At 46.0% G+C, this 19,314-nt stretch overlaps 1 protein-coding gene across 3 annotated transcripts in view; it reads left to right on the top strand.

Annotated features, from left to right (window-relative positions):
* Positions 1-19,314, top strand: part of LOC107993608 (unconventional myosin-IXb) — a 75,366-nt gene that overhangs the window by 7,823 nt on the left and 48,229 nt on the right. For all 3 annotated transcript variants that reach the window (XM_062080058.1, XM_062080056.1, XM_062080057.1), the window contains one exon: positions 14,569-15,784. In XM_062080058.1, the coding sequence (XP_061936042.1) occupies positions 15,427-15,784 (358 nt within the window). In that variant the 5' untranslated portion in view covers positions 14,569-15,426. The remainder of the gene's footprint in view (positions 1-14,568; positions 15,785-19,314) is intronic.

Here is a 19,314-nt window from a genome sequence, read left to right as displayed (position 1 = left end):
ATCGGATACGTTTCTTCTAAGGGGGATTCCTATTTGCTCGTCTCGCTTTAACGAGCATTGCCCAATTCACGGTTCCATCTCCCCGACGTTTTCGGTCCTCACGGAAACGTTATTCGAAACGATTATTTGTCGTATACAACGTAACGAGGCGACGAACGAGGTAGGAGAAGATTAGCAGGAAGGGATGTTTCTTTCGGTAAGAGAGAGTCGTATTCCCAGCACGTGCGAGAACCGCGAAGCGAAACGTTGGACGACGCGTCGAACGTGTGTTCGTTAGGGGAACGGGTTCGGTCGCTTTGATGAGTTTTACCGCGTGGAGGGAACGTTAAGGGTCGGGGGGACGACGAGGCCGTTGAGTCGAGCAATCGAGCGGCGATAGCCGCGAAAACGGTTCCTCTTCGAGCGCGATATTTCCACGCTGCGGCAAAAAGCGGGACGCGTCGACGCGTCCCTAATCCTTTCATGGAAACAGACCGCGTGGAGACGGTGTGGCAAGAAGTCGCGGCCCATTCTGGTGTCACCTTTGCTCGCGTAATAAACGTCCCAGCCTCTTCCTCTTGGAACGAGGAGATTTGCATCGAGAATCTCGATCGTTAACGAACATCTCCGGCCACATTTATGCCGCCCTCGCGCAAAGAAGCTGCGAATCGGCCGATGATAACGGTAATTGCTCCCGCCTCATCTTTCTTCGCATTTTCCACGGGTTTTATTTAACATGCGATGTGTGTATATATATTTTGTTTGATTGAGAATTGGAGCGAATGACGTTAGGATAGAATCGATAGAATGGCGATGGATTGGAGGCGCAGCCGCTGATCCTTTTCACTCTTCTGAATGAAACGCGTCACGTATCAAGAATTGGTCGAATATCCATCCAAATTATCAGGATATCGGAGGATATAATTATACGAAGTTCGAAGAACGTGGAGGAAGATTTTTCAAAATTTTCTCTCTTTTTTCCTGACAAAGCTCGAACGAGTCGGTAATTAGAGCTCTCTGGACCCATTTGGATGGAGAGTTTCTCGTTATACCTCGAAACAGCTCGAGCCTTGGAGACGGATCGCCGAAAGACGCTTAACTTCTTTCCAATTAAACCGATACGTTTTCACGGTGCGGCCAGGAATCCCGGTTCCGCGTGTACCGGCTAATTAGAATCCCTTTCCGACTGATCTTTAATTCATGACTTATATTCAACCACGGAAGGATATCGGTTTTCCACCACGCTACAACCGTCTCACACGCATTTTTCGCCGGAACTCATTTACCCCCGATTTTACCCCCCGTAACGCCTGTCATTTGAATTTCTAATCCGTCACAATTAACGCGCGATGCTCGCCGAAGGAAAACCGATGGAATCCCATTCGTTCGAACCCGATTTACGATCCGTTTCTTCTTCCCTCTGTATTCCAGAGACCAGTTCCTCGTTCCGCGCGTACATCTTCGTCGAAGATCGATTTGTGCGATTTGATTTTTGCATCGTTCCGATCTTGTGTTACTTTAAACGTCGAGACGATGGATAAAGTGGCGGAGAGGAAATTTCGAAGGTTCGTCGATAACCCATTAATTCTTTCCGAAGCGAGGTTTTAAACTCTTCTTCGTAACTTGATCGATCCTTTTTATCAACGAGGAAAAAGAAAAATTTTTGAAGAAATTTTAAAGATTCGCTTCGAGCGTAACGAATTTTATCCCTTATTATTTCTATAAATATCTCCAGTCTTTCGAAACATCCATCCATCGTGTAAAATCGTCATCGGCGACGATTTCGAGTTCGTTTTAAAACGATCGCCGAGTAGGAAACCGGCCTTTAACGGGATCAAACACCGACGCCGAGGCGAAACTTAAGATATTTTTCTCTAAGAGGAAGCGAGGCTGGCTTTTTGCGAACATTACCAGGTCTCCCGTGGGATCGCGCGAATCCTATGGTTTTCACGCGCGACGCGTTTGAAACTTGTTATCGTTCCTCGCTTCGATCTTCCAGTCGGAGAATTTTAATCGTTCCCTTTTCTCTCTTCCATCCCCGCGATGGAAAACCATCCTTGCTTCCCTCCCGTGGAACGTAACGGGAGCCTAGTTCACGCGACGTCGCAGATTCGCACGATTTTTCCATTGACCTAGCCGACATCGACGACGATCCAACCACGACAGGATACGTACTGTTAATATAGTTCTTCCTGCGTTTGCAAATGGATCGTCACACGCAGAAACGGTGAAGCTTCCTCCCTCATGAATCATCGTCATCATTTGAAATTCACGATGCTCCTTGTTAATCATCGTTATCGTGCCCTCGAGTTATCTCCTAATCTTTGCCGTCCGAGTTATCGATTCGAAATCCTTCTCTCCTCGATTCGTACTTCCAGCGTTTCATCTTTCTCGAATAATCATAACTGTGCTTTCCGCAATTACGTTGACTGCCTCGCGTGTCTCGAATCTCCTTCAAGCTTACCAGCCAATCGATATTTTAGTAAAATGCGACTCGAAAGAATAATCGCGTCGTTCGTTTCCATCGTTTCATCGCCGAGGTCCTCCAGTTCGAACTAAAATTCCTTCCTTAATTTCATCCAAATTGTCCCGACCTCAGCTTCGTATAAAACACTTTAAAGTTTTAAATAAACCATTTTTATATCTCTTTCATGACAATTCAGTAGTGGAATATCTTTCGTAGTCAAATAAGCGCCAATCTGTGGATAACACTGTTAATAATCGCGATTAATTTCGTATTTACGAGCGGAATTCGAATTGAAAAATAAAGCTCGTGTCTGATCCACGGGGGACACCCTGTACACGCGCTAAAGAAATTACTTCCGCGTCCAAGGAGGGGGAGAGCGAGGAATAAGGCTCGTCTCGCAGCCGTCCGGATTCCCGTTCGGATAATCGGGGCGACGGGATTAATTTTGACGAGGCGCTGCGTATATCTTGACGAGCATCAAGCGAGAGGGGGTTGAAGGATGTGATCGCTCGCCGCCTAATGAAAGGTTTCCGCGAAATTGAGCAATCTGAGAAAGTAAACGCTCGTTTTAGACGGTTACGGTAATTCGGAGACACGGGGAGGATTTATGGAGCTCGGAGTTCCAAGCTTGGAACGGACGTTACGCCTCGTTATTTCCCCCCAACGCCACGGTTATTCGAAATTCCGACTCGAATTGAACGTATCTCGTCATTTGCACTTTTCAATCGTTCCGTCATAAGTGCAATTCGTAACGGTTTTCTTCTAGTTGGGATGATATTGGGAACGATTACTCGTCTTACTTTAAATTTGAAGCTGGGGGAGGGATTTCAATCGAATTTCTTGTGCACGATTCTTCTAACTGAAAACTCTCACCCGGTATAATGGGGATCGGCGCAACAATATGTATAATGGGATGCGAGCACGCGGCTAGCTATCCAGCCCCCGTTGCTTTTCTACTTTGTTACCGGTCGCTCCTTTATTCGGTATAAGGCATGCTCTGGCAGAAGGAGAGATTCACGGCAGATTACGCTTGTAGGGGAATGCGTGGAGCCCGTGCGACTCCCGCGATCGGGACACCCGTTACATTCTAAATACTTGTAAGCACGCCCTATTACCTGGCCGAGTTTAAACGGTATTACAATACAATAGCCACGGCCACCCCTTTCTATGTTAACCTTGTCCTTTCGTGCCTCATAGACCGGCACAGGCGTTCGCATCGCGACACGATACAGGGTGTCCTTATTCTATCCCCCTACGAATCTTTCAACTTACCCGTGAATCGAAACCGGTTACATATATATATATATACGCATAACAGTATCGAAATAACGTTAACGAGGATAATGGAAGGATTAAAAAAAAAAAGAAAATTAAAATTCGAAACTCGCGAGATATGTTAATTCGCGTATCGACGCGGCTGGCTCGTTCGAGCCCCGATTCACGACTATTGGAATTCGGTGTTCTCCCTACCATCCGTCCATTTGCATACCCTACAATACAAATAGCCGAATTACACGAACGGTAATCGGCCGGTTGCGCGTTAGGGGGTAGCGATCCCGATTTTTCCCCATCGTTTCGATTAAATCGGCCTCCTCCTCCTCGGAGGTTCCTCGAAGGAGCGGGCTTATCAGCGTGGGAGTTGAAGCGTCGAGGCAGGCGAGTCGAGGGCAACGAACGAAACGGAGGCGAAGGGGAACGAGTCGGCGTATGCAAATGTCCGGTTGCCGAAAACGGACAAATCATTGGCCCACCCCCCGCTGCCCCCACGGTACACGGTGATAATTACTACAATCGCGGCGCGGTAATTCTGGTGTCTCGTAATTGTCGGCGTTACATCGCCGTGTCTCGAATGCAAATGCAGTTAAGGATCTAAGATGGTAGATTAGCGAGTACGGGACGGGGGGAGGATGGTTGTACGGGCGCGAGGACGGTGCACGTGCACCACGCACGCGTGTGTGTACGCCGTGGGGGTTGTCGGTTTTAAGGCCGCGCGTTCCTCCGCGAGGAGAAGGGGATGGGGGATGTGTAAAATGTGGCCGGAGACGGGGTCAGAATTGAAATTTACGCTCGACTCGTTAACTCCGGCTATTGGTGGTGCGCGGTTGAACGCTGCTCCAGGGCAATTAGACGTAATTGGACGAGTGGTGTACCGGCGATAATTCCTCCCCGTTTCTTTGGGAAACGCGTGCCCTCGATGCCAAAAATTCGTTTCGATTATTCCTCCTTCCTTCCTTTTCCTTTCTTTTTCCCTCTCTTCGCAGAATCGAGGACGCGGATTAATTTTTGAAGGGAGGAGAGCTGTTTCGAAGGGAACAACGGCTCGTTAGAGATCCATCGTCCCAGATAAATAAAGCGACGTCCGTCGTTCTCGAGCGGCCTCTCTCTTGCCGGCTCCTCCCGCGTTTCCCGCTCGTTCCACGATCGTCCAAACGCGAGTTTATCAACCCGGGTTCCCGCGCTCCTTGAAACTTCCCGCCGCGATACGTCACGTTCCAAACGGTCGAAGTTACTTTACGGCTCGGCCCTCTGCCGGCCGAGGAAGCGGTACAAATTACACCGATAATTCTCTCCGCCCTCCTTTTCCCTCCGCCTCTCCGCTCCCTCCTCGTCCTCCTTATTTTTTACAAAGCCGCCAGAGAAGTATCGCCTCCCTGTGTTTCACCTTCCTTCGAACCTCGAAGAAAAACTCGTGAAACTCCATTAAGACGTCCTGTTTCGTGTCCAATCGAAACAGAGAGAGAGAGAAAGAGAGAGAAGGAAAGAAAAAAACAAACGTCTCCCTATCTCTGGATCTAAGGTGACAGCTCACGGATGCCTTAATCGACGAAACTTAACGATTCTCGGCCCCGTCCGAGATTACAGCCTGTAATCCTTTCAAAACCGAGTTGAAACGGAATAACACGTTGCATCGCTCGATCCTTGGCCGGGTTCTCAATCACCGATTCGAGGCGTTTCAATTGGTACGTAGGAGCAGCAGAATCGTTGAGATCGTTGCAACGTGTAACTCGCTTTTCGCCGCGGAACGGGAGGCTGTTCGAAAGCCTCTTCGTCCTTCCACGGAATACCCCCTTTGAAGCCGAATATCGGCGTTGTGCGATAATTGCGAGCGAGAGTCTAAGGTTCGTGCGCCGATCTAAGATGAGAGATTAGCCGGTAAAGAGAGGGCCGTACGTTGAGACTCTTTCCTGTGTGTGTACGCGTGTAAATATGGGGCTGGTAAATAGGCACCGTCTCTCTTCCCCCTCCTCCTCTTCCTTTTCCATCCCTTTTCTCCGAGTCCGCGGTGGCCATCGGAGGAAACCATCCCGTTCCCGCGTACCAGGATGCGCTCGCATCCTTTCGGCTCGGGGAAAGAGATAGCGGTGGACGTTTAGCTAGCCGGACCCTCCATACGTATATCGTTATCGTCGTGGCATCGTCGTTTTCAAGGCGAGTTGCAAAGTTCGCGGTAGCACGAACCAGCTCCTCCATTCTTCCCTCCGTTCTTTCTTCCATTCGTCGTTGTCTCCTCGATTCTAGAGAATTTTCAATCGCGTTTACTCGGTTGAATTCAACAGTTTCCACAGATTTTCTTTTTCTCGATAGTTGGAACAACTTGACCGAAAGTTATTACGGATCGATAACGATGAGTAACGAGAAGAAGTAATGTGAGATTACTTTTTCGAGTGAAATTTTTTTTCGAAATGTGAGAAGGGAGAGTTAATTATCGTTGATTCGAATTGTTCTTGTTCGGTGGACGGGAAAAGGGGATCTCCCGGTCGTTCCAAGACACCGAGTCGAGCGTGTTTCCTTAATCCCTTCTGCTCGAGGCTTATCGCTCGACAGATCGTGATTGTCCAGTGCGACTGGCTGACACCGTGAAACATCGAGATTTAATTAGTCTAGACTCGCGCCACGCAATCGTCGCGTGTGTCCTCCACCGTATACCGATCTTTTCGATCGTCACCGAGCGAGAGTCAGGAAAGGTCGCAGCCTCGAAAAGACGAGCGTGGCGTCGAATCCGACACCGACAATGCTCGAAGATCGATGCTGATTAGAAAGTTTCGAGAAAGGAACGAAAGAGCGGAATTGAATATTTCGAATAATTTCTACTTGCACCGTCAATTATTATTCCTTCTCCCCGCGAAAGAAGCGATTTCCACAACTTCCAAGAAATTTGGAGGAATACAAGAATTTTCATCGTCGCTTTCCTTAATCCCTCTTCATGAACATCGGACGAGTAACGATCTCGATCTCGATTATCGTTGAAAGAGAGAAGAAGAGCGATCTCTGATCCTCCAGTTCCACCGACAGTTCCGTCGTAATTTATTATCGCGATGCCACGGCGAAATTAGCCTCCGACGAATTAACGCGAACGGTTCATGATACACGTACCACGAGGCCTGGAACAATACGGCTCCGTCCATCTTTTTCCCTCCTCGAGGAGTGCGTGCGTCCCTCCCCTCGATACTCGTTCATTAAAGAATTAAGTGAAATCTCGGATGGATAAATTAACGATAAAAGATCTCCCCGGGCCGTCTATCTCTTCCCGTTCGGTTCTCCCCCCTCGTCTCGTCTCTTCCCTCCCCTTTCTTCGCTCGAACGAAGGCCAAGGTTGTTCCGCGAGCCGCGGGTGATGTTTTCGATGTGGGAGCGCCGAGTTTGGGAGGGAGGGGGGCTCACCACCGGCCTGACCCTCTAATTATATGGTACATCGGCGAACGCGGGTCGAGAAGGGGTCACGGTTGCGAGAAGGGCGCGAAGCAGCACGCCAACTGCTGGAGGATATATCGAAAAATTCGCCGTACCGGGTCAGCCATATTGGCGTTCAGTTTCAGGTTTTCACGGCGGGTAGCCGACTCGCCAAATTTACCGACCGTCCGATAATAATTATTCGCGGAGACTCTGCTGTCCGCGGAGTTCATCAAGGTTCAAGGGATATTCTTCCTTTTCGATTATTCTTGCACGGGGAACGGGAGGAGGGGAGGAGGAGGTTGGATGCGTGGTCGTGAAAGACGGATTGGACCTCTTCCCTCGCGCGACATCGGGCCGGCTTCGCGGCAGCCGGATCCAAAAATGGAGGGAGCCTCGATAGCCTCTCCTTTTACGGCGCCCATTTCCCTTCCTTCCCTTCTCCCGCATTGATTTCTCAAATTTGACGATGCACAATGGGTCGAAAAAAATGGTCGCGCTCTTATTAGAACAGGAGGAGAAAGAGAGCTCCGCGTTCGAGGTTGGTTTCTTTTTGTACTTCGCTCGAAAATATGAAAGAGATTAGCCTCAATTATTCCCGTTTATTTCAACGATCGAAAACGGAAAGAAATATTCGGAACAGAAGCATTAACTTTAATCAAGATGTCTTTAAAATTAGACGAACTTGACTTACTTTCTCGTTCATCTTCGTACGAAATAATAATAATAAAAGAAGGACTGGAATAACGTAAGTAATAAGGGAGGGAAAAATTAGAAAACTGGAAAAGATAGAAGATAATAATTTTCTCGTAATGAAGCTGTGATTGAATATCCTCTCGAGGAAGAAAAAAGAAAAAAAGAAGGAAAAGAAAAAAATTCCAGTTAGCCATCCGGGCTAATGCGTAATTCCGTTGCGAAATTTCGGAGCGCGAGGTAAGCGTCTCCCCGCGTGATTTACGGACGGGTTTTTTAAATCCTCCAGATGTTGGTCAACTCACGCCACGTTTACGTTATAAAATACGATCGCTGGACACCGAACGGGTTGGGTCGTACGATTTTTCGGTGGATCCGTGTTCATTTTCGGTCGGGAGGGGGAGAGGAGGGAAAGAGAGGGGGAGAGCGATCGATCTACGGAGGAGGATGGAGGAGTTCGCCGCCGAGGGAGGCGAACCGATTCCGCGGCTTAAAATATTTTCTGCCCGATTGATCGCCGCGGGATTTTTCGAGCATCGATGGAAAGTCGTCCGTCTGGTCAGCGGTTTTCTATTTTTTAACGGTCCACCGGCCACGGTGACACCTGTTGCGGAGGGTGGCGGCTGTTCGTGGCGGCCTGTGCAGACGAAATCTCGATCGACGTGTCATCTTATACCGACTACTTCTCGCGCGGGGCTTATCTCACGCTCCGTTGCTCTTTGTTCGACGACGATCGGGTTCTCGGGATATTAACTTCTTGCTCCTTCCTTTTTATCGCGTCCTCTCTCCAAAGATTAAAGCGAATAAGATGGCTCGAGGATTCCTTTCACATCCCTTCATTATTCATCAATTACAATTCGATCATAGAATCGTCTCTTCGATGTTGTCTCATCCGATCGATAACGACGATTTGCTCTTGGACGGAGGATCCCCTCCAACGCGCGCGAGTTCACGCGTTTATTAACGCAGAGTCGTCCTCCACCAGTCCCCTGCCCCTCGTTCCCCTCCCCTGAGGCGCGGGAGTAAAAGACAAAAGGAGAGGGGAAGCCGACATCGACGTGGAGGATTAAAGAACGTCACCGCGTGGCTGGCAGCTTCGTTCACGCACGTTTGAGTCGCGCGTACTTAATGAAAGAGTGGTTGGGTCGTTGACGAGGCTCTCGAAGACGAGGGGGCGCGTTCTCGCCGAATAAAGCTCGGCCTGCGAGCACGTCGGGAACACAGGACGGTCTTTGAAATATTCCGAGCGCGCCACGGCTTATTTATTTCCGCGTTTTCTCGAGACGTCACCGAGTCGGCGGAGCAGGAGACTTCCTCTTCCCGCCTCGTCGACGTTTTCCACGAGCAGACTTAGCAAGACTGGAATTTTAATTAAGCTTTTTTCGCCATCCCTGGTTCCGGGCAAGGGAACCACTCGAGAGGTCCCGTGGCCACGGAAGAGATGCACGGTCGCGATCTAACGGGTGTCCTTGAGCCTGTGCGTGCCCGAGACGGCGCCAAGATTCTTGCCCCGTCGCGGCGATCACTCCGCTCACGGAATACAAATTGCTCGTCGCCTGCCAACTTTTAATCCCACGGACTATTGCCCCGACTAATCGACCCTCTCCTTCCACGTCCACGTCCGGGGACTCCCTCCGGAAACTGAGCCCGATCCTCCTAGGAATCGAATCGGCCAGTTTCATTTCCTTCTTCGTCTCGTTACGATCGGAATCGCTATGTTTCGGAGTGGAATTCCATTTCAGAATTCAGAAAAGAATTCTCTTCGAACTTGCAAGTCGAGGAGGTGTAGCGAAGATCCAAAGAACGGGTCTCGGTCGATAATTCTCGTAGTTCTCGCTCGTTTCTCCCCCCTCCCCCATCGGTTTCGGAACCTTTCCGTGACCCACGCTCTCTCTCCCTCGATCCCCCGCCCGGGGGATGCTAAGTAATAGCAGCGTAACATCACCACGACGTCATCATCGACGCCGGGTCGTGTACAACACGCACACGAACCACCGCTTTACTGCCCGCCTCACGCATCGATGCACGATACTCTCCCCCCTCTTTTTCTCCCTTTTTTCCCTCTCTCTATCTATCTCGTTTCCCTTGATTATACACGTACGCGGCCGTGTTTCGTTCCTCTCACGTTGCGGCCGTTTTCATCAGACTCGTGCCTCTTTGCTCCGATTCGAGGGAAGAATAGCCGAGTCTGAAAGTATCCGACAGGAGGATATTCTCCATTGAAAATGTACCAAAGTCGTGCAGTGGTAATTAGTTCAAAAGCGTAGGGGGGAAAAAAACGACAGTTGGATCGAGATAACGTTCCGTTTCATTTGTCCCCTCCTTTTTTTCCTCGTGCTCGTTCAGCGAGTTCAACTGAAAGTTTTTAACGCGTGACGTGGTGGAAAACAGGATCTGTTTAAAAGGAAAAGATCGGGAAAATTGATGCGTTAATCGATTAAAGAATCGCATCGACCATTCCTTCGTATAATTTTTCTCTCTTCTTTCTCTCCTCTCCTCGTCACGAGTGTAAACGATTGAATAGCATCCACGTTATCCAACGATCGAAAACCCAACGACAGAATATTTTAATTCATACGTCTTTATACGTAATCCGGAAGAACGCCTTGCATTCGAGATTTCGCGTCTATACATCGAGAGTTGGGAAAAAACGAGGACGGATTAAAATTACAATTCCATTGGATCCTGGATGATAAAGGATCGAGGACGCGAAACGCAATAGGGCAAATCCGGATGGAGCATCGACGGTAACACGATGCCGTGGCGCGATAAGTACTTTATAATCACCCTGTGCGCTATGCGCGGTTAGAGAGGGTTGGTTGGTTATCCCAGGTTAGGCCTGAAGGGAGAGAAACGCGAGGGAGGTTTAAGATGATAGACGAGCCGATACGTTCCCACGCGGTCCCGCAAAGATGTTCCAGGCAACCCGTTCCTCTCCACTCTTCTTTTCTCGTCTGGCCACGGTGTAGTGGGCGGTTTGTAAGGCCCCGAGGGGCCCAGCCCGGGCCCTAATCACAGGCTCGTACGCCCTCGCTCGTACGCACAACGTGTACACGCGTATTTCTTAAACATTCGCGAAGGGCGAATGTCCTCTCTCGTTCTTCCTCTCTCATCTCCTCTCTCCTCTTCCTTCCTCAGGCTAAAAAACCCAGTGTTGTTAAATACACGCTGTTAACTCTATCCCCTTCCACCCATCGATTTCCAACCCTTTCGTGCGCATTACTCTCCCTTCTTCGTTCCCATCCGTTCTTTTTTCTTTTCTTTTTCGTTCCGTATCTTAATCCCTTCTCCAACCCAACTGTGCCTTTCCTCGCGGTGTTTTCCTCGCCGCTAGTATTATTCATTCGTATCGCTCGTTTTCCCTCCCATTTTCCACGCTCCTCCTCCTTCTTTTTCTTCCTTTTCTTCTTTTTGCGAGGACACGTGTCGCATACTATATATATATATATATACATATAATGGCTTTATGATAGGGCGGACAGAGACGAGAAAATCAAAATTCTGTTCTTAAAGAGACTCCTACTCCGCTTTAGCTGATAGTATTTTTTATTTTCACCCTCCCTTCTCTTAATTTCCGTGGAGGTTTCGTACAGGTCGTCGTGCACGCTCATTTTCTCGGTTTCCTTCGCGCTTTCTTCCTCTTATTCCCCCTCCTCCTCCTACACTATCTCCCACGAGGAGCAGGATGCACGTGTCCGCGTTGCATATTATATGCCCGCCACGGAGCGATACACGCGCGATTTACACGCACACGGGCAGGACACGGGGAACGGGTTTACACGCTCGGCGAAATAAAATTATCGCGAGCGCTTTACGTTCTAAGGTAAATCTTCTCGGAAGGGGGGAGCGGTTAAACTAACTTTCGCGTGGCCAGCGCTCTCGTCCTCTCTTTACTGCCGAGCCGGTATCGATTTACGAGAATCGAGAAACCTCGCCTCGTCCCCTTAACTTTGGATTATTATTCGAAATTAGAGAGGAATATTTTTCGAATCGAAAATTGTATAATGGGAGAGGTATTCGGCTCCTTCTTCGACTTTTATTCTTCTACAAAATTATATTTATATTATTATACTTATTGTCGTGTTCCATCTGGACGAGAATAGTTAAAAATTGTATGGGGAATTGCAGGAGAGAAATATAGAAATAACGAATAAATTTTTAAATCTCCCTTCTATCTTTGAAAAATATTGATAATCGATGATTCTTCGTTTTTTTCGTCCCGATATTCTTGAAAAGGATAATTAGAACGGCACGTAGAAAATTAAGAATTGTCGGAAGAAGAAAGGAGGGTCTCGTCTCGGAATAATCGGGGGACAGGGGAAAATATGGATCACGGAGCATAGCTGGGTAGACGATCTTGCCGCTCATCGCCCGCGGGACTTGCAAAGGCAAAGGACGAAATTTATCGCGCGCTAATGCGCTTTAAACTCATTGGACGTAAATTTATCAGACGGTCGTGAGGTTCCCGCGCTGTCGCCGCAGGCTCCGCTTTTCGACGTTGCGAAGGAGAGGCGAGGTCAGAGAAGCATAAGCAGACGAGAGAGAGAGAGAGAGGATATTAGCTTGATCGTCAACGATCAAGTGTCGTTGAAATTTTTCTTTGTAATCCGCGTAAACTGAAATTACCAATCGCGTAATCAAGAACGTAAATCGAAACGTATTTGTTTTCAAGAAGTTGCGAAAGATTGTGATAATAATAATCCATCGTCTATATTAAAAAAGAAGGCGAGTTATTATTCTTTCGTTCGATTTTTTTTATCTTATACTTTATATTTTCATATTTTGTAAAAGGGAAGAGGATCCAGGTTGGTACATTATTAAATCATTTTCGCGAAATTTCACTTTTCGATCCCGTATATCGACGGTTTCACGACGTATTATTGCGCTCGATTGACGGGCGATTTATAAAACGAAAATAACGCAATTTCGTGCGTCCCTCGGCGATTTACGAGGATTCGGGTTGATTGGCCGGTTAGATTTCGTGGGAGATAGGCAAAGGAAGGCATCGATTCGAATGGAACGAACGGTTTCCTGGTGTCGGAGATTCCGATCTCGATCTTTATTCGTGTATCGAACTACCGGTGGGTCCCTCGATCCGCGAACGGATCCACCAATACTGTAATTCACCGTGGGTGGCACGTGTCGAGTCACCGTCGAGTTCCCTCTTCTTCATCGCGATGTTTATGCACCGCGGTTTAAAGCGACGTCCACACGACGATCGAACGTGTCACGACTCCTATGGGACTTTCTGATTAATGTTTCCTCGCGATAACGAAGCAGCCTGGATTAACCGTCCAGGTAACGGTATGCATCTTCGTGGGAAGAGCCGAGATCGAGAGAGAGAGAGTTGACGTTTAAAACGTTTAATTCGATGTTCTTCGAAAAAAGAAAAAGAAAAAAAAAATAAAGAAGGAAAAGGATATCGAAAAATATTTGAAAAAAAATCGTGTAGAGATCAATGATGAATATGTTGAAGGAACTTCGGTGTAAATTATTCGAGTAGAAATTATGTACGAGATAGAAATATATTCGATCATACGCGAGATTGTTCCAACATTTATATTATCTTTTCTTTTCCTTTCGGCGTAGAAATGATTAATAACGGAGTTTCGACCTTTGATGTCGAACGAATAACAAATTTTTTTTCAACTTGGAAACTAATTAATTGTATCGTGTATCTTTAACATTTTTATTAACGCGGAGATAATTAACGAGAATTTTCAATGTTGTTTAAAATTTCTAAACTTGGAGTAGAAAATTTTCGAGTTATCCTTTCGTTGTGCACGATTCTTAAGATATCGAGGAAGATTCCGTGAACGACAATAATGTTTATCGACGATGAGGCAGGATTAAAGCAAGGTGACGGCACGTTTGCGTGTCGTGGGATCGTCAATGCTACCAGTCGCCTTGTCGGATTACTCTTCCAGTCGAATCGACGGCGTGTTGTTTGTTAATTAATAGCCTAACTTAATTTTATATTCTCCCGGTAATATCGCAAAGCAAAGGCTAATCTTTCTTCGAAACCCCGGAACGAGTTTGGCTTGTTTTTCGTGCAACCTCGTCGATTATTGGCCCAACTTTTTCGACAAAAAAAATATACATGCATATAGGATTATATAGGAGGAGGAAAAGGAAAACTGTCGACACAGGTGTATTTTCGAGCCGATGAAAGAATTATTTATCGATATGATCGCCGCGAGACTGGAAAAAAAAAAGATAGAAAAAAAAATAAGCAAAATTCCGCGGAAACACGGATTGAATGGAAATATCGTTGTAACGATGGTGGTAACGGGATCGTTAATATGTTTATTGTTGGCCAACCCTCTAAAATGAAAATGGCCGGGCTATTAAATCGTACCGTTGTCCCCCATAATCCTATGAATATCAGCTATAACTCTTGGCGCGCACGTTGTTTTATTCGTGTCTCATAAACGAGGAAATGTATCAATTTCCACGCTGGGGGAGTGGGATTCAAAGCTATCCCGTTATTAATCGAAATCCTTGTATTTTTATTTCGTCGATGAAAAAACAAAAAAGATTTTGTTTTGCACTCAATTGCCACTCAACAAAAAATCAAAAAAAAAACTTAAAGCATTGCTCGTACGAAAGAAAACGCTCTCGTTTTTTGGCTTATAAAAAGAAAAAAGGAAAAGAGGAAAGAATAAAATAAAATCGAATTCGAAAACACGAACGATAAAACGTCGAATTCCACGATAATTCTCTCCCTCTTACTGCACCTAACATTCTCTATTTTCCAGGACATCCGGAGCGCATAGCTGTCGTCTCGACTGGAAGAACGAAAATGGGCCGGAAATGCGTGAAACGTAAGCGATATCCCGCTACCTCGGAACCACCCTCGAAAAGTAGCAGCTTCTTGACGCGATCAACGGGGAAATCATCGAATCACGGGCAAAAGGGAGGCGAGAGACCTCGAATCGGATGAAAGTCGGCTGCGATCGAGATCGATACCGATCCACCCCTCTTGGGAGGAGGGAGGGAGAGGCGACGATCGATTTCTCGGAGAGATACATCGGGCGCGTTCGAATTCGAGCCACGTAGCAGCCGCCAATCGGGCTGCTCCTCGAGGAAATCTTTGAGGCTTTGGACTATCATTCGAGTGGGTGGGCGGCGTGGATGCTTTCGTAACCAATAAACCGATCCGCCCGGGTTCGATTCAATTAGCGGTTGGAAGAGGAATCGAGAACGAAGAGGCTTTCCTCTCCACCCTTGTTGAGGGGGAAAAGAGGAGAGGGAAAAGAAGGAAAAAAGGGAGGAGCGAGATGGGTCACGAGTCACGAGGTGATACGCGCGAAAGAGGTCGAAGCTGACTGGCCTGCTTCGCGACAAAATCCTATCGATCGAGATGAGATCTCATTAAGGGCGCGCCTCGCCTCTTTCGAGGGTGAGAAGCATCGAGGAAGTAGGCCGTCACTCGCGCCGCGGAAAATTAACCGTTGACCCGTGAATGCGAGGGGAAAGCGACGAGGAGTGGACGAGTGAGCGAGAAAGAGAGAGGGGGAAAGAGAGGTAGAGGATCGTTTTGCGCGAAACACGGGTCGAGACACGTTTGCTGGCCGATTAGAAACGGTTTTCTGAGGCAAAGGGCCGGGATTAATATGTGCTTTGGACGAGTGCCGCGAGCTGAAAGTTGCCAGACCGGCGTGAACACCGACGACAGCTGTCGAAAGGAAGACGGGGGGATCGTCGAGCTGTGTTGGTGGTCCTGCTCCGCGGGGATGGGGATGCTGTTGCCCGACGAGACTTACGAGGAACGTTCCTCGTCCTCGAGACGTAGCTCGTGCCCGAACGTTCTCGCGGATATCGACGAGGTCGAGGCGGCCAAGGCTTTGGCCGCGTTCAGAAAGTGCGACGAGTTCCTCAAGAGGCACGGGATCAGGCCCGAGTTCTTCTGCAGGCACAGGGAACGTTTGGCGCTCCAGACTTGGCTGTTGCAGAGGTCCAAGCTCTCTTCCGGTGAGTATTTTCTCGTCTTTTCTTTCCTCGAACCAGAATTTTCCTCCTCGAAAATTTGTATAAAATAATATGTAATTCGATAAAGAAGGAGTTTTTTTATAGTTGTTTTGCAGAACCTAGATTTATAGAAACGAACATGGAGAATCGATATTCTTTTTTCCGATGTCTGTACATCTTTATAAATATCCCGCGTATTACCAGTTTGTAATTAGGAATAAAGGAATAGTTAGTTTTATCGCGAGAGAGGAAAACAAGTATCCGGAAGATAAATCGTAATCGTTTGTTCTGCGGAAATCTAGATTCCAGAAACGGACATAAAAATTGATATTCTTTTTGTTATCAGTGTTTGTAATTGAGAATAAAAGAATAGCTAGTTCTCTCGTGAGAGAATTAGAAGAGAAAAAAATAAATATCTGGAGGACGATAAATCTCATCTCATAACGTTGCTTTGCAGAAATCTAGATTCTATATATCGAAACGAACATAAAAATTGATATTCTTTTTTATATCTGTTTCGATATCTGCATTTTATAAATATCCTATATATTAACAATTTGTAATTTAAGGATAAAAGAATAGCTCGTTTTTTTTTATCGTGAGAGAAGAAAATAAGTATCCGGATGGGTAAATCTCATCCCGTGCGTAAAAATCGATATTATTTTTGTATCTGCATTTTATAAATATCCCAATATATCATCGATTGGTAATTAAAGAATAAACGAATAAAAGTTAGTTCTGCCGTGAGAGAATGGCGGAATCGGGAGAGGAGGAAATAAGTATCTGGAGGATAAATCGCATCCCATAACGTTGATCGAACGCGGGTTCCACTTTATGGGACTTTATGGGATAGGCATCACGATGCACCTGGCCGGCGCGAAGGGTTCGCGTTCCCTGTAATAGATTTACGTAGAAGGAACGAACAATCGTGGATGACAATTTACGGTGGAGGGGGGGAGAGGAGAGGCGGGTACGGCTCGTTTGAAGTTGTGCCATGCATCGAAAATAGGGGCTGTTCAATTGACCGATCGGGGGGACCGTTTAAATCGACGTTTCTCGTTACTTTCACCCACGGTTATTTTGTTGTAGCGGTTTTTTCGCGCAATGAAACGCGTCGTTCTGGTAATTGGATACCTCTTTCCAAAAATTTACGCCCTCTCGCCGACGTGAAAACCTGACTCGCCTGGATTTATACTACGCTCGAACCGAGCTTTTTCTTCTCTCGACCTTTAAATTATTCAAGAAATTTTAGATGATTAAAATTTCTAACGATATTTTAAGATTTCGCGTTGATTGTTATTTAACGTATTAACCATCGCGAATATCACGCTCGAGAGGAAAAGTATCGTCGAGAGTAATTTTCCGTTAATGGATGTATCATCGTATCGAGAGCGAAAATCGTCATTATTGGATAATAATAATACTCTTCATTATCCTCCGACGAAGAATAAATTAACGATTCTCGGAAAGAATTTTAATCTCGAACCGCTTTAATCGAACTTTCACGCCGAATCAAAACGCGAATTCAAAACGATTCGTGACTTTTTTGGATAGCCACCGCTTCGCGTCACGATTAGACGCGACGACAATGAATCCGGTTTCTAGTTTTCACGGCGATCGACCTCGTGTCGCGCTCGCCCAACATCGCATGAAAACTCGTCCTAACACCGCTCGTCGATTTTTAGCCTGGATGAGACGGCCAAAAACAAGGCCGTCCAATCGATATATATATATATATATATACATGCATGTCGGCTCGTGCATCCTCTCTTTGATGTTAATTTCGATTTCGAGGGAGGGAGGGGAGGGGTAACGGCGATAATTTCGTTAGCTGGCTGTACTTAACGATCGCGGGCCCGTGAAACGTGGAAATTTCGCAGTCCGCCCCGTGCTAGACTACCGGAGGGCATTAATTTTTGTTTTTAACGAGCTTTACGTATTTATGCAGCGAGCCGCATTAGCGCAATTGATTTAATGCAGGGCATTAATCGAGCCTCCGTTCAACACCGTGTAAATTATGATTGGAAAAGTTCATTTGTCCCTCTCCCCCGCCCCCTTCTGTTATTGTCAACGTGGCAACTATCCTCTATCGATTAGATTTTACACCAATTTGCCGCGATTGTTTGTCGTTGGCAAATTGTTTTTTTTGTTTTTTTTTTTTGTTTTCGCTTGACGAAATCCGCGATTAATATTAATCGGAAGGGAGAAGAGTGGGAAAATGTTTTGATTCGAACAATCGGGTTGGATTTAATTCATAGAATTGAGGGGAAAATTGTTGTTGCGTTTTTTTCCCGGAGAATTTATTTGCAGGAAGAGACGAGGCTTGTATCTTTTTGATAATCGGGTATCTTTTATCCAGATATTCCTTGCATGGATAAATTTCATTTAATCTTTAGATTCTTCCATCGAGCTTCAAAATTATTGGTATTATTTGGATCGAGCGTTTTGACCAAGAAACAATTCTCACCAATACCAATATTAAGTTTTTTAAATACTATCCTCGAGCTATACGGTAAGAATGTGGTATGAGATAAAGTTTGCGGCGGAGCAAAAATGTAATTAAACCATGAAGAATGCAGGTCACGTTCCTATGGTTTCGCGTTTTTATGCGTAGAATTTAATCCGAATGGATTACGCTACCAACGCGGTGGATTTCGTGCGGAAACGCATCCACTTCCGGCCTTGCGTTAAAAGATGCGTCTCTGCTTGGTTGACCAATGCGACTTTTGAGAAGTTTTTTATATATATATGAAATTAATTTTTTAAACTGTATCTCCATCGAGAGTTTGAACCCTTTTATATAATTTACGATACGAACTTTTTCATTCACTTTTTCATTTTTCATTCCTTTCATTTTTTCTTTAGGATATAGAATAAATTCGTTCGTAAAAATATTTGGTAGAGTTAAAATAAGTTATTATGAACTTTTAAAATATTCGATTAAAGGCATCACTCAATAATTATACGCTGTTTAGTGAAGAGATTATTCTCCAAAACGACAAAACACATATCTCTAAAGAGGCGATAAAAATTATTATTGCGCTATATTTATAAATTATAAAAATTTGGCCCATCCGATATTTAATTATTCAACAAAATTCTTTCAAATAAAAAAAAAACAATTCGTTAAAAAAGCAAATAATCCGAATTTAAACTAAAAAAGAAGTTTTCTAATTAAAATCGTATTTGAATCATCAATATTTATATATTTCACGTAATTCATTCTACGCAATTCTATTCCATATAAAATCGTCAATATTTATGTTCTCGCAGCGAACGAACGTATATAATTTTCCTCGTCGATATTACTAATTCCAAAATAATAACAATGAATCGAATCATAACAAGTCGAGGCGTAACGATCGTCGAACGAGACACGTTCGTTCGTTCCCCGCGTTCAGACGCGGCAAATCATTGGGCTCGACACCTCGGCCCATTACGCACGTGTTTCGAGCAAGCGTCAGTTTAAGTAATTCTGCGCTCTTACATCATCGTCCCGGTTAAACGTATCGGAGTGCTAGTTGAACGCGTTA

Source organism: Apis cerana, linkage group LG10 (genome assembly GCF_029169275.1).
Source record: "Apis cerana isolate GH-2021 linkage group LG10, AcerK_1.0, whole genome shotgun sequence".
NCBI classification, from domain to species: domain Eukaryota; kingdom Metazoa; phylum Arthropoda; class Insecta; order Hymenoptera; family Apidae; genus Apis; species Apis cerana.
The sequence above is the reverse complement of the archived record's forward strand: the minus strand, read 5'-3'. Positions and strand labels throughout refer to the sequence as shown.